Source organism: Notolepis coatsorum (assembly GCF_963971535.1).
Source record: "Notolepis coatsorum genome assembly, chromosome: 17".
In the NCBI taxonomy this organism is placed as follows: domain Eukaryota; kingdom Metazoa; phylum Chordata; class Actinopteri; order Aulopiformes; family Paralepididae; genus Notolepis; species Notolepis coatsorum.
The window spans coordinates 88,510,707-88,526,861 of NC_140181.1; the positions used below are offsets into that span (position 1 = coordinate 88,510,707).

Genomic DNA, 16,155 nt, shown 5'->3' on the forward strand with positions numbered 1-16,155 from the left:
TCTAAGATTTTAAAAGGTTTAAACTTTACAGCACTGACAAAGTTGAACAAAGTGCTGTACAAGTCCCACAACATAAAAAAAAAAATAAAAAAAATATTTCGAAGCTTCAAATTAAAATCGAATCTCGGCCTGAAGCTTCGAATAAAAAATAATAATCGAAGGTCAACGCTAGTACTCTGTAGTACCGATGTAATTCGGTCGGTACCCTTAACACTTTGAATGCCACCCACGAGTTTTCTCGTGTTATTACCCCCCGGGTTGAATGCCCACTCACGAGAATATTCGTTTTATTCAGTTTTTTTTTATTAGCGATCTGAAATCATATTGCATCAAGCGAGCCTACCGTTGGAGATCCAGTCACCCCAGGCGCTCCGATGTGAAAAAAGCGCCCCCTATCATCTCCCAGATGGTAAATCACCCTTTTGGATTGGACTCAATGAAAGTGAATGGGAGAAAGGATTTCTGACTCCACATTTTACGTCTCACTCACGCAGCCGGCATCACTCCGGAGCCTGAAGAGCAGCGGGGATTATGTGTTCTACTGTATACACGGTTGATCAATACAATGATCGATTTTTTCGAATGGTGATCAGGAATTGGAATAATCCATTTGGATACCATCTGATCTCAGGTAAGGAATCTATCAGTCTTAGGATAATCAGACTCGTTTTCATGGATATATAAGCGTTTCCCCTATATGTGATATGGCTGTTTTGACTGTAAAAGCCATCAGGAAATAAGAGCAGCGATTATCAGCGCGCGGCACGAGCGTGCGTGCGCACACATAATTATACTATCGATTATCTAGCGTTTATTTGAAAACGATTCATAAATAGGCAGACAAATGACAACGTTCTAGAATATTCCAGTAAAAGGTGATTATCATAGAATGTGTTTTTTTTTTCTCGCGAAAACGAGTGATTTTCAAAATGCTATCAAACGGAAATGAAGCGATAAAAAAACAATCTGCTTTGACAATGTTGACTGGAAAATGAGTCTTTGATAAGCGACGGGCAGATTAGACACATAGCCATAATTTAAAACATAGATTAGGCGATATTAACGTTAACATTGGAGTGGATTTGGGCATTCAAGGGGGTAAAAAGGAAAACACGGACTGGCTCTCAAAGTGTTAATATAAAAGTACAGAGTTCGGTACCCATCCCTACTGCCCCGGGAGGATCCGGAATCCAACCCAGAACCTTCCGATTACCAGACGACGCTCTACCTCCTGAACCACTGTCGCCCCCTGTATCCATGTGTGAAGTGACAACCGGCAGAGCATATCCACTGGTTCATGTCCCTCTTTCTTCATCAACATGTAAACAGAGCACCAGTGATAAGGGGGCGTGGGGTGGCGTGGGGTGGGGGGGGGGGGGGCTTCCAACAGAAGCCTATTGGAACGTGAGGTTCTGATATGATTTGATTCATATATATTCCACTTTATGCTTTGCTCTTGCTGCTTGTTTTACACAGATTTTGTGTCTTATTTCTTACTGATGTAAATCACTTTGAACTGCAATCCCCTGTAAGAAAGGTGCTATACAAATAACGTCATTATTATTAATCACATGATGAAAACATCACAATAAAAATAACATTTTATCACAACATGTCTTAGTTTCAGAGCATATCCACTGGTTAGATTTGATTCATATTGTTGGCAAACATAACGAAAAGGGCCGCTCCCTTGTTTTAAGGTCAAAACTCCTCCTCTGTGTCATCACTGTCGTGTGGGCCAGAGACACGCTCCGGAGTCCCACGTGCCCAGAATGAGTCCCCCGCTGAGCGTCGCCCGTCCCATAGTGTGAGAGTCTAATAAGCATCGATCGGCTCCGGGATAACAGCCACTCATGCAGAGCCCCGTGCATTAGCGGAGGGAGCGCATGGATAATGGCACACGGCAGCCCGTGACTACGGCTATGTTCCGATCAATGAGAAAGCCATCGCCATCGATCGATCTGCCCTGATCGATCGCGTTCCAGTTTTGCATGCGGCCCGTTGAGTTGTAAAGAGTTAAGCCTGAGGAACAAGCGGGGTAGTAATGCTGTATTTATCTTCAATAGTAATTTGCCATCTAGTCTATTTCAATTAATTTCATTTAGCGTAGATGAGGAACAACGGCCACCAAGGGACTGGTGTTTGAAATGAGCCGGGGGCCATAAACAACATGTTTTTTTATGTGTCCAATTCAAATGAACCAATAAATAAAGAAATAAACAATACATTAAATAATTAATAATAATTAGGGCAGTCACTAACGATTATTTTGTTAACGATTAATCAGTTGATTATATTTGCTATTTAATATTTCAAAATGTTTAATGAGTATCCTCATCCTTTTTGGCTTTAGATAATAAAAAAAACTACCAGCCAGAGAGATTTTTACTGGCCATAAATAGCTTTTTAGTATATTTCCATGAATTAGTATATGTATTGTGTGTTATCTATCCACTCCACGCTATGGTAGTGTTTGTGCCAGCACAGGAGATATGATTAAAATGTATTTTTATATATGGGCTATATACATATTTAAATCAAAATATTCCCTTTGAATAAAATAGGCTCAGGAATCAGGATTGTTAAAGCTAATTAGCCTAATCCATGTGAAAAAGAGTAGCCTATATTAAATGTATGCACACACAATAGGGAGAATAGCTTTTAGCAGACTTAATGATTTTACAATATTTTGCTAATGAAGTGAAATATTTATCATCATCAACTATCAAGTTAGTTTTCATAGTGTAACTTTTGGCTACTTCATTGATCATCATCATTGAACATACAGAGAGAAAGAGAGAGGGAGAGAGATGATTCTATGATTCTATACTAAACCTCCAGTTCTCTACATTGAAACACAAAAGGTAGGAGGGCTGTACCAGAAAGACAGCGTGTAGTCCCCCACGAAGGTCTCACTCTCTCGGACGAGGAAGGAGCCGTCGGGGGCTCCGGTCTCCAGGCAGTACTCAGACAGCAGTCTCTCCGCGATCTGCCTGCCGTCCCGCCCGGCGCCCAGCTTCCCGTGGAACCACTTCTCCGTCACGTGCTGGTCCATGCCGTTGGACACCTGGGAGAGGGATGGAGAGAGAGAGACAGAGAGGGGGAGAGAGAGAGAGGGGAAGAGAGACAGAGAGAGAGAGGGAGCAAGACAGAGAGAGGGACACAGAAGGGAGTGAGACAGAGAAAGCGAGACAGAGAGATGGTATATTTGTTCAAGTCCAACCATTTCATTTATGGGGAGAATACCTGCAGAGTTTCTTGGTCTACATGTTTCTTGATCTACACACAGAGCACCAGGTCCCTGACCTTCAGACTGTTCAGAATGTTCTAGAATCTACATGATTCTCTCGGTGCCTCTATAGTGTCGTGTCCACCGGGCTGCCTCACCTCTCGGTGCTCCTCCTCGTCATCGTTGCCTTGGTTACTGGATGTTTCCTCCGAGTAGTAGATCTTACTGCTGGTCAGGACAAAGAAGTGAGGATACCACTCCTGAGAGAGGAGAGAGGAGAGGAGTGTAGAGGAGAGAGTAGAGGAGAGAGTAAAGGAGTGTAGGAGAGAGTAGAGGAGAGAGTAAAGGAGTGTAGAGGAGAGTGTAGGAGAGAATAAAAGAGTAGAGGAGTGTAAAGGAGGGAGTAGAGGATAATGGATTAGATTAGATTAATTAATATACTAGAGAGCAGACAAGATGGGTTCAGACTATTCCATTGTGTCAAAGACTGAAAAAGCACAGTCTTTAAGAGGAGACAGTGAGAAACAGCACAGTGTCAAGAGGAGACAGTGAGAAACAGCACAGTGTCAAGAGAGGAGACAGTGAGAAACAGCACAGTGTCAAGAGGAGACAGTGAGAAACAGCACAGTGTCAAGAGGAGACAGTGAGAAACAGCACAGTGTCAAGAGAGGAGACAGTGAGAAACAGCACAGTGTCAAGAGGAGACAGTGAGAAACAGCACAGTGTCAAGAGGAGACAGTGAGAAACAGCACAGTGTCAAGAGAGGAGACAGTGAGAAACAGCACAGTGTCAAGAGAGGAGACAGTGAGAAACAGCACAGAGTCAAGAGAGGAGACAGTGAGAAACAGCACAGAGTCAAGAGAGGAGACAGTGAGAAACAGCACAGTGTCAAGAGAGGAGACAGTGAGAAACAGCACAGTGTCAAGAGAGGAGACAGTGAGAAACAGCACAGAGTCAAGAGAGGAGACAGTGAGAAACAGCACAGTGTCAAGAGAGGAGACAGTGAGAAACAGCACAGTGTCAAGAGAGGAGACAGTGAGAAACAGCACAGTGTCAAGAGAGGAGACAGTGAGAAACAGCACAGAGTCAAGAGAGGAGACAGTGAGAAACAGCACAGTGTCAAGAGAGGAGACAGTGAGAAACAGCACAGTGTCAAGGAGACAGTGAGAAACAGCACAGTGTCAAGAGAGGAGACGGTGAGAAACAGCACAGTGTCAAGAGAGGAGACAGTGAGAAACAGCACAGTGTCAAGAGAGGAGACAGTGAGAAACAGCACAGTGTCAAGAGAGGAGACAGTGAGAAACAGCACAGAGTCAAGAGGAGACAGTGAGAAACAGCACAGTGTCAAGAGAGGAGACAGTGAGAAACAGCACAGTGTCAAGAGAGGAGACGGTGAGAAACAGCACAGTGTCAAGAGAGGAGACAGTGAGAAACAGCACAGAGTCAAGAGAGGAGACAGTGAGAAACAGCACAGTGTCAAGAGAGGAGACAGTGAGAAACAGCACAGAGTCAAGAGAGGAGACAGTGAGAAACAGCACAGTGTCAAGAGAGGAGACAGTGAGAAACAGCACAGAGTCAAGAGGAGACAGTGAGAAACAGCACAGTGTCAAGAGAGGAGACAGTGAGAAACAGCACAGTGTCAAGAGAGGAGACAGTGAGAAACAGCACAGTGTCAAGAGAGGAGACAGTGAGAAACAGCACAGTGTCAAGAGGAGACAGTGAGAAACAGCACAGTGTCAAGAGAGGAGACAGTGAGAAACAGCACAGTGTCAAGAGAGGAGACGGTGAGAAACAGCACAGTGTCAAGAGGAGACAGTGAGAAACAGCACAGTGTCAAGAGAGGAGACAGTGAGAAACAGCACAGTGTCAAGAGAGGAGACAGTGAGAAACAGCACAGTGTCAAGAGAGGAGACAGTGAGAAACAGCACAGTGTCAAGAGAGGAGACAGTGAGAAACAGCACAGTGTCAAGAGAGGAGACAGTGAGAAACAGCACAGTGTCAAGAGAGGAGACAGTGAGAAACAGCACAGTGTCAAGAGGAGACAGTGAGAAACAGCACAGTGTCAAGAGAGGACAGTGAGAAACAGCACAGTGTCAAGAGAGGAGACAGTGAGAAACAGCACAGTGTCAAGAGAGGAGACAGTGAGAAACAGCACAGTGTCAAGAGAGGAGACAGAGAGAAACAGCACAGTGTCAAGAGAGGAGACAGTGAGAAACAGCACAGTGTCAAGAGAGGAGACAGTGAGAAACAGCACAGTGTCAAGAGAGGAGACAGAGAGAAACAGCACAGTGTCAAGAGAGGAGACAGTGAGAAACAGCACAGTGTCAAGAGGAGACAGTGAGAAACAGCACAGTGTCAAGAGAGGAGACAGTGAGAAACAGCACAGTGTCAAGAGAGGAGACAGTGAGAAACAGCACAGAGTCAAGAGGAGACGGTGAGAAACAGCACAGTGTCAAGAGAGGAGACGGTGAGAAACAGCACAGTGTCAAGAGAGGAGACAGTGAGAAACAGCACAGTGTCAAGAGAGGAGACAGTGAGAAACAGCACAGTGTCAAGAGAGGAGACAGTGAGAAACAGCACAGTGTCAAGAGGAGACAGTGAGAAACAGCACAGTGTCAAGAGGAGACAGTGAGAAACAGCACAGTGTCAAGAGAGGAGACAGTGAGAAACAGCACAGTGTCAAGAGAGGAGACAGTGAGAAACAGCACAGTGTCAAGAGAGGAGACAGTGAGAAACAGCACAGTGTCAAGAGAGGAGACAGTGAGAAACAGCACAGTGTCAAGAGAGGAGACAGTGAGAAACAGCACAGTGTCGAGAGAGGAGACAGTGAGAAACAGCACAGTGTCAAGAGAGGAGACAGTGAGAAACAGCACAGTGTCAAGAGAGGAGACAGTGAGAAACAGCACAGTGTCAAGAGAGGAGACAGTGAGAAACAGCACAGTGTCAAGAGAGGAGACAGTGAGAAACAGCACAGTGTCAAGAGAGGAGACAGTGAGAAACAGCACAGTGTCAAGAGAGGAGACAGTGAGAAACAGCACAGTGTCAAGAGAGGAGACAGTGAGAAACAGCACAGTGTCAAGAGAGGAGACAGTGAGAAACAGCACAGTGTCAAGAGAGGAGACAGTGAGAAACAGCACAGTGTCAAGAGAGGAGACAGTGAGAAACAGCACAGTGTCAAGAGAGGAGACAGTGAGAAACAGCACAGTGTCAAGAGAGGAGACAGTGAGAAACAGCACAGTGTCAAGAGGAGACAGTGAGAAACAGCACAGTGTCAAGAGGAGACAGTGAGAAACAGCACAGTGTCAAGAGAGGAGACAGTGAGAAACAGCACAGTGTCAAGAGAGGAGAGCTCACATGGTTGATGGGATCCTCCAGGAATAAGAGGCCGTTCTTGATGGAGTTGCTGATGTCATTCTCCGAGTAGGGTGTGGAGGTGGACACCTCCTCGTAGGCACTGCCTTCTGCAAGCTTCTTATGCTGCAGGAGAGGAGGAGACAACACGGACACAAAGCAGGAGGCAAGAGGGAGGGAAGGTGGGAGGAAATGTGCAGAAAATGAGAAAGAACAGGGGGGATAGTTATTTATTAGGAGATCCAGGTACCAGATACTGACATGCAGCCATGTGCAAAATGTCAGAAAACTAGACTCGATTTTCTGCCCTTTTTGGCACATGTTGGATTTCTCTAATAGATAGACCTCAGTTATTTGTGTCTAGTGGCCCCACACTGTCTAGACTGTTCAGTATTGGAACATGGCATCGATGCTTTGGGTTCAGGCTCTGCAGTGAAGAGCAGGCTCTGCTTACATCCTTATTATCAATCATGGAGAAAGAAAAAAAAAAGGCTGTGAAAGTCTGTCCATTACAAATACGATGTAGTAGGAAAAGGGTTAAATGCTTAGGATTTTGGTCATAGTGGCCCTCCTCATCGGATGATGGTCTCTTTAAGAAGCGAATGTTATGCTATAGGGGTGGGAATCGCCAGAGACATTGTGTGTTTTAATTAAAGATGTTTTAAATTAATAACAATTTCTGCCGAAAGGCTGGGAATTGCATCCCGAGTGGTTGCCGTGGCGTCACCTAAATTACTAAAATATGTAATATAAACGCAGCTATTGCAGATTTGCGCCTGTTCCATCAAAACTCATTTCGACCAAATTAACCATTCTGTGCTGTCCGCAATTTACCAGTGACTTCCAATAATAATATTGAAAAGAAAAACAATGTTATGTATGAGATTCTTAGATATGATGACTTCCCATTCAAAGAGACAGGGGTCAGGTCTCATTAGTCCCCATTATCAAGAAGACAAGACTTTGATGCTACCTCCATTGATCGATCCTTAACATTCACTTTTGCTTTGGTTATTACAGCATGAGTATTCCCCTTATTATTATCCAAAGATCACATGCAATATTTTTACTTTCACAATCCATAGGGGGTTCCCAAACTTTTCAGGCCGTGGCCCCCAAATAACGGTGTCAGAGAGCCGCAACCCCCACTATTATAGGAGGTAAAATAAATATTATTTTTTTTATTTTTATTTTTTTTATAAATGGAAATGTATGATTGAAACATGCAAACGTTCAAACGCACACACTAATAAGCATTGGAGGCTTTTAACCAGGGCCGGACTGGGGAAATCATTCAGGCCAGGAAATAGTGCAAAATATAGCCCCAGTCAGGCCACTTTTTAAGCAGGGGGTCTGGGGGTCCCCCACCAGGAAAGACTTAATGCAGTGCAGGAATCTTTTTATTTGTACCCTTTAAATGCCAGTGTTTGTGATGGCATCACATATTATTGTTAAAAAACAGGCTAGCATATGTATGATTAGCAACACTGATTTTGATGGATTCTGTTTTTTTGTAATGGCAGATTGAAAAAAAATACAATCTTTTATTCAACTTCAGCCCTGATCATAACACCACGTATTCATTTTATAATTCTAACCCTTTAAATGCCAGTGTGTGTGATGGCATATATTTGCAATATATCAAATGCAAAGTAGATTTGTCTGGGGGGGATTATTACAGGCTAGCATGCGTCAATGATTAGCAACAACAGTTTTTTGTAAGGGTCCCGCCTCCACCAATCACATGCGGCTCCTTTTGTGTGTGTGTGAGAGCAAGAGAGAGAGAGCGAGAGAGATAGAGAGATAGTTCTCCAACTTGTGTGAGTTGCAGTGATCTCCTGGTTGTTCCCCACCTAGGTTATCCAACTATTGCGCTGCTGCAACTAGAAACACTGGCCTGGCCTGCTTCTAAGTTCAGTGGCCCGACTAAAAAAAAATATATATATATAATTTTTTTTTTATATATAATCTAGCGACCCCCCCCCCCCCGCGCGCGCGGCGGCTCGCAACCCCCACTTTGGGAACCCCTGGCCTACAACACCATCTCACTTTTAACGGAGAAAAATGCATCCTCAAAGTAGACCAGTTTTCCAGTGAGTGACTCCATGACCTCTGACCTTGATAAGGATCTTCTTCTTGAGCTGATTGGGCGAGGGCAGGCCATCGGCGGACATGTCCACCGCCTTGGTGAGCAGCATGTCTCCGAACACCTTCTTGAAGTGGGTGGCCATGTTCCTCTGCTGCACGATGCTGCAGTGGTCCTCGATGGACAGGATGACAGGATACCTGAGGGAGGACCGGGCTATTAGAGTCCAAGTCCATTCATACCAACTCGAAATCTGTCCGATTTCCTGTAGGCCTGTCCCCAACTAAGGATTTGTATAGTCGACTGGTAGAGAAAAAAATAAATATATATATATAAAATGTGTGTGGGGGGGGGGGTCATTCCATTTGGGCTGTGGGGGGTGTCGACTGAAGGCTTCTTGTCCTCTGCAAAAGCATGCAATTGGTCCACTGATGGATACATCTTGATATTTGTCTAGTGTGTGAAATCCTCTTTCAGTGCCTCTGTGCCCGTTTTCTTAGGCAGTTAGCCTCGCTGGTATGCGTGCCATTAGCGTTAGCCACGCTTCTAGGCCTCTTTGCTTTTGGAAAAAATTATTTATATAAATTTCTTTTTTAAACAAATATATATTTTTTGCATTCAACTAAGGTTGGCAGTCGACTACGGCTCCTTTCAATCGATTAGTCGACTAGTCGAGGTCATCCCTACGTGCCTGTCTGTCTGCTCTCTCTTGATCCATCTGATCGCTCTCTCCGACTACAAAGACACAAGTCACGACAAGTCTAGTCTGCGTTCCGACTCACTCAGACGTAACAAATGCATGTTCTTTGATGGTTGTCAGGACGTCACAAAACTTGATCTTCGTGGTGAGGGTGTGTCCGTGGTAGATGACTGGCATTCCATCAGGGCCGTCCCAACAGTCCACTGGAGATAAGACAGACAGACATGTACACAATTATAATATCTGCATGTTTTTTCTACCGAAGAGGGAGGATATTCAAAGTCGACATACTAAGTAGTCAACGTACAGGTACGGGTTGTTCGTGCACCAGTGTTTTAAAGCTGCACTGTGTAGTTTTAGTGCACCAGTGTTTTAAAGCTGCACCATGTAGTTTTAGTGCACCGGTGTTTTAAAGCTGCACTATGTAGTTTTAGTGCACCAGTGTTTTAAAGCTGCACTGTGTAGTTTTAGTGCACCAGTGTTTTAAAGCTGCACTGTGTAGTTTTAGTGCACCAGTGTTTTAAAGCTGCACTGTGTAGTTTTAGTGCACCAGTGTTTTAAAGCTGCACCGTGTAGTTTTAGTGCACCAGTGTTTTAAAGCTGCACTGTGTAGTTTTAGTGCACCAGTGTTTTAAAGCTGCACTGTGTAGTTTTAGTGCACCAGTGTTTTAAAGCTGCACTGTGTAGTTTTAGTGCACCAGTGTTTTAAAGCTGCACCGTGTAGTTTTAGTGCACCAGTGTTTTAAAGCTGCACTGTGTAGTTTTAGTGCACCAGTGTTTTAAAGCTGCACTGTGTAGTTTTAGTGCACCAGTGTTTTAAAGCTGCACTGTGTAGTTTTAGTGCACCAGTGTTTTAAAGCTGCACTGTGTAGTTTTAGTGCACCAGTGTTTTAAAGCTGCACCGTGTAGTTTTAGTGCACCAGTGTTTTAAAGCTGCACTGTGTAGTTTTAGTGCACCAGTGTTTTAAAGCTGCACTGTGTAGTTTTAGTGCACCAGTGTTTTAAAGCTGCACTGTGTAGTTTTAGTGCACCAGTGTTTTAAAGCTGCACTGTGTAGTTATGGGAGAGTCAGGGGAGTGGAAATAGTCTAAAGTACATCATTAGGTATATTGTCACAGATGAACAAACAAACTAAGAGGAAAATTGGGTCTCTGGAACACTGTTAGAAGGTAGAAAGATATCTGAAAAGTTACTGTTTGACTATTGATGTTGTTTACAAAGGCAAGGCCTGCAATTCTGTTTACAAACATATTCTAGGCTTACATTTGGTTCACAGTGCCTCAATTTCTTTTTTTATGGATGACATAAGATAAGAATTACATGTACAGTAAAGATGTTTTTGTGTGAACTAATCTCAGGCAAATCCCCCTCCCCTGAAATTGCAACATAAACTCCTAACCATTAAAGTTCAGCAAGTCAACAGACATCTCAAATGAGAACACCATGTGTTTAGCATTACATAATCTTTATTTACTCTCGCAGGAGGCACATTTGAGCTAGTCTAAAAATACATCTAATAATAATAGGAACCGGTCTCACGAGAGCCAAACACGATGACACAGTGTCTGTGTGCCTGCCTGCGTGCGTCTGTCTATGTCTGCGTCACGATGGGTGTGGTGCCTGAAGGAGTGTGCGTGTGTTTGTTTGTTTAAGTGTGCGTTTGTTTACATGTGTGTGTGTGTGTGTGTGTGTGTGTGTGTGTGTGTGTGTGTGTGGTGATGTATACCATATGGGTAATAGGCAGTGTGTGTTATATTGTGAATGCGTGCTCACACTCAATGCAGCGGCACCCCATCCTCAGACAGCGGGAATACGCCTCCAGAGACGACTCGCTGGAAAACTGGTCGCCCGTCAGATAGCTATAAATAAGCATAGACACGTCACAACACACACAGATGCACACCTTAGCAGCTTATAACAAATCCACACACACACCACAGAACACACACACTTTCCATGGTGGCAGTGCAAATACACAGAGAAGGCCTTATCAAAAAGGGCTCTTTCTTTTTGTTAACTACAGTAAACACTCGATTCTCATTCAGCCGCTCAGTTCAAACATAATCAAAGTAAACGTGGAAGTGTTCGTTCCGCCGCTCTAGTGGGTATTGTTCAAGCGACACAGAAAGTTATCATTTTGAACACGCCCCCCCCCCCCCTTCACACACACTTCTCAATAGGAGGAAAAAGACATTTTCCTGAAGAATACGAGCAGAACGGCTCATTGTGAAGCACGATTGTTGAGTAACAGCCTTTATCTGATGCATGAAAACGTCGGTTCAAAAGCCCATTATGATGAAGCGATTTTGGATCGGGGGAAAGATGCAAGATTCCAATACTCCCAAGACCCGGTAACAATTAGCTTTGATCAGGGTTTTTGATTACAGGGCTGAGCCATTTACCCACATGTGCCATCGCCAGTGTGATCACATCATGGGATTGCATTTTTTACGTTGTAAATCATGATGCAGAAGGAACAAAAAATAAAAGACAAGTCAGTTATTGACAGAAAGGGCTGCACGATTTATGTTGGCGGTGGCTCAAATCACAGAGAGAGAGCGAGAGAAGAAGCCAGCAAACAGGAACTGTTTCTGGCTTCTGTTTCACAAACTAGCTGAACACGCCGCACTGTCCATGGTGCTGATTACTCATTTTACAGTCAATGTTATTGTCCAAGACTTTCTCTACTTAATTTTTTATTTTTTTTATGTAGCTATTTATGCGCACATGTAAAAATACAAATTAGCCTACTGTAAACACACATTATTAACAAACACAGATTAGCCTACTGTAAACACACACATTAACAAACATACAGATTAGCCTACTGTAAACAGACACATTAACACTATGATCGCCGCGGACAAGTTTTCACGTCATTCCGAGCCATGCTCATTCTGCCAAAGACGCCGTAACTTGTCTTTGATGTCAATATTTCAAAAATCTGTCATCGAAATCATATTTCCTTTCCGGAGCCCTGAGACACACTGCTGATCTCCTCTCAACTCTCTAGCGGTTCAAGAGCGCCATCTGGTGGCCGATCGGCAGATCGCCAACCGGATATTAACCTTTGAACCAGTAGTGCTCATCCATATGTGGTCCGGCCACTCGCTATAGCTCCCGCGACTCCATCTTGAAACACTGGATAATAGATCGCTCGCCCTAACTCAATAAACAACGTTATTTGGACGTATATACTATTATACAACCTGGAAATGGATCGGGCATTTCTACATCCCATAATAGAAAAAAATCTGTTCCATGCTCATCTGCCAGCGGCGCGAGGAAGCCACGGTAAGATTCAGCGTTATTTTCTAACGTATTCTATACTAACTGATCTGATGAACATATGACCCACTCTGGATGAATCATCTAACGCTGCCCACAGAATTATAAACGATCCCCCGCCCATCCGGTCATCATCAGATGCTGCGTAGAAACTTCTAGAACCACGTCCAGTTGAAACTTTTTATCTCGCACAGATTCCTACCAAACTGTATTTAATCATCAATATAATGCATTTAGGGCTATAAATCACGTTCTGAAGAAAGCTGCAGAAAACGATAAAAACATACTTATACTTTAGACCATATTTTAGTATGAATATGTGAATGAAAAAGTTTAACGTTGCTACACCCTGAACAATACATATAGGACATTGAATGGGCCATAATAATGGCAATTTAGCAATAGAATTTAAAAAGTTATAGCCCTGCAAAGAAGGGGAACTTCTCCATAGACAAATAGAGCTGGCGAGGGATGGTAAATTATGAATTTAAGCCATGGCGATTAAAGTGTTAACAAACATACAGATTAGCCTACTGTAAACACACACATTATTAACAAACATACGCAACAGGCTTTTCCAGGCCCATCAGGCTTAAACTGAGAACTCTAGCTAGCAGGGCTTTTAGACTCAGTCTTGTTATGTCGACACACTCCTTTCTTTGTAAGCGTAGGTTTTATTTTCTATTCAACCTAAGCCCCCCCCCCCCCAAATATCTCCGTGCACCCCTCCACCTGTCCTGTGCCCTCCCTCCCTCCCTCTGTACGTACGTGTTGTGGGACGAGGAGATCCAGTAGTGGGACAGGGGGTTATTCATGTCCTCAGGACACACCAGGTCAAGGTTGAGGTCCCAGATAGTATTCTCCTTGGAGAACAGATAGGTCATGAACTGGACAGGAGACGAGAAGAGAAAGAGGATTATTACAGGTCAATGTGTGACTTGGTGAAAGCATGGGATAGTGGGCATCATGCTTTCTAATCTTGCCACCACATCTAAACAGCAAAAGAAGGGCAAATGGTGCATTTATAAATATTTTATCCAAAGTGCTTTACAATTTGTTCACTCACACATTTACACAAACACCGATGGACGGAGGCAACCATGCAAGGTGCCAACCTGCTCATCGGGAGCAATTAAGGGTTAAGTGTCTTGCTCAAGGACACTTCGACATGCTGCCCGGGAATCAAACCGGGAACCTCCGGATTATCAGACGACTGCTCTACCTCCGGCACTGTCGGTGTGTATGACTGCCATCTGCCTTTGTACTGCTAATTGAGTGATTAACTCAATTAGGCAACAGTGACTCAGGTGGTAGAGCAGTCGCGGTTCGATTGCCACTCCTCCTGGGAAGCGTGTCGAAGTGTCCTTGAGCAAGACACTTAACCCCTAATTGATCCCGATGAGCAGGTGTGTGAATGCGAGGAACAGACATTTAAATTTGTTTTGTATTGTAAAGTAACTACAAACCGGCTGCAGAACTCCTAACTCTCTAACTACACCACCTCATCTAAGTACACCACCTCGTCCAACTACACCACCTCCTCCAACTACACCACCTCGTCTAAGTACACCACCTCCTCTAACTAGACCCCCTCCTGTTACTACACCCCCTCCTGTTACTACACCCCCTCCTGTTACTACACCCCCTCCTCTTACTAAACCACCTTTCCAACTACACCTCCAACTACACCACCTCCTCTAACTAGACCCCCTCCTGTTACTAGACCCCCTCCTGTTACTACACCACCTCCTCTTACTAAACCACCTTTCCAACTACACCTCCTCCTCCAACTACACCACCTCCTCCAACTAGACCACCTCCTCTAACTAGACCCCCTCCTGTTACTAAACCACCTTTCCAACTACACCTCCTCCTCCAACTACACCACCTCCTCCAACTACACCAGCTCAGGCACAGAGTACTACCAGTAGTACTAATGCACTGTAGGCTGCTTGGCATCGCAGCAAGGCCTTTAATTAGAGCGTCACGCCGTGACCACAGGAGGAAAGATATCCCTTCCTTTCTCTGAACAGTTAATAACCACAGTCTGCCTGCCTTCCTTGATCTGCGTGTGTGGGGCATGTGGTGACACACCTACGCTTCCTGTAAGTATCTCACATCAACAGTATGCATCACACACATGTCCCACTAGTCAGCATTATCTACAGTATATGTGTATATGTGCGTGTGCCTGTGCGTGTAGAGCAAGACACTTAACCCCCAACTGCTCCCGATGAGCAGGTTGGCACCTTGCATGGTCGCCTCTGCTGTCGGTGTGTGAATGGGTCAAATGTGAGGAACAAATTGTAAAGCGCTTTGGATAAAAGCTGCTATATAAATGCAGCCATTTACCATTACTTTTTATATATATATATACACACACACACACACATCTTCTGTTTGGGATGCATTGATTGTCAGATACCGGGTTGTATACCAGGCTAAAATAGAGTATCTTAGAAATACCCCAATACTAAAATCCAATACCAAGAAACGACTGTAACATGGCAGAAATCTAGACAAAGTGACTTGATTCTGAAGATGTTTGGACACGTAGATGCACATTAGATCTCTCTAAATGAAGAGAAATGCCTGCATCTCAAATCGCTAAGTCTATACTGTTCGGTACAAGCGACGGATCAAACCGGGGTCCTCGGTATCAACACGTAACTGAAAAGGTTTAAGACGGTCAGGGGTGGGAAAAGTGGTTATCAATGAGTCTCTATTTTCTGTCAGCAGAGGAGAGCAGGACAAAACGTCACCAGCAGAGCGTCCTCCACCAGGGTGTCACTGAGACCCGTTACCTCGTCTTGGCAGGACGTGTCTGGTGCGTTACCTCGTCCTGGCGGGACGTGTCTAGTGCGTTACCTCATCCTGATGGAAGTACGGCTGCTCCACTTCTCTCAGAGGGTCCTTCAGGAAGCCGAACATGAACTCTGACACCTTGTTGTTGTCCCCGGCCCACAGTTCCTACACACAGACACGCTGTTACACCCTGGACTGGAACTGGACTAATGTGGGTTGTGCAAATATAGTGGGGGGAAGGGGGGGGGGGGAGAGGGTGAGAGACGGGGTGAGAGAGAGAGACAGAGAGGAGGGGGGAGACAGGGAGAGAGAGAGAGAGAGAGAGAGAGAGAGAGAGAGAGAGACAGACAGAGAGACAGAGAGACAGAGAGAGAGAGAGAGAGAGAGAGGACACCTACCTTCTGAGAGTCCAGGAGGAAGCTCTTAAAGTCCTCTAGGGAAATCCTCTGTTCTGGTCTGTCAGCGAACCTGACAAGAAAAGTAAATGGGAGAATTCAGAGAGAACACATACACATATACAGTACACAATGGAGGGATTCATTTTGTGTGTGTGTGGTCTTGACCTACCTCTGTAAAAATGGAATATCCATCTGAAAGAGGGGGTGAACAACGCATTAGAACTAATGATTTAAAGTTGATTAATCAAACCGTGTACCACTAGAAATATGAAGCACTGGCCAACTGCATCATCCACAC

The 16,155-nt window shown here is 44.5% G+C and overlaps 1 protein-coding gene across 4 annotated transcripts in view; it reads right to left on the reverse strand.

Moving 5' to 3' along the window:
• Window positions 1-16,155, reverse strand: part of plcg1 (phospholipase C, gamma 1) — a 95,158-nt gene that overhangs the window by 33,795 nt on the left and 45,208 nt on the right. For all 4 annotated transcript variants that reach the window (XM_084333892.1, XM_084333890.1, XM_084333891.1 and 1 more), the window contains exons 8-17: window positions 16,027-16,049; window positions 15,858-15,927; window positions 15,523-15,624; window positions 13,423-13,541; window positions 11,140-11,225; window positions 9,449-9,569; window positions 8,698-8,866; window positions 6,584-6,706; window positions 3,388-3,489; window positions 2,880-3,067 (exon numbers count right to left, since the gene is read on the reverse strand). In XM_084333892.1, the coding sequence (XP_084190018.1) occupies window positions 2,880-3,067; window positions 3,388-3,489; window positions 6,584-6,706; window positions 8,698-8,866; window positions 9,449-9,569; window positions 11,140-11,225; window positions 13,423-13,541; window positions 15,523-15,624; window positions 15,858-15,927; window positions 16,027-16,049 (1,103 nt within the window). The remainder of the gene's footprint in view (window positions 1-2,879; window positions 3,068-3,387; window positions 3,490-6,583; window positions 6,707-8,697; window positions 8,867-9,448; window positions 9,570-11,139; window positions 11,226-13,422; window positions 13,542-15,522; window positions 15,625-15,857; window positions 15,928-16,026; window positions 16,050-16,155) is intronic.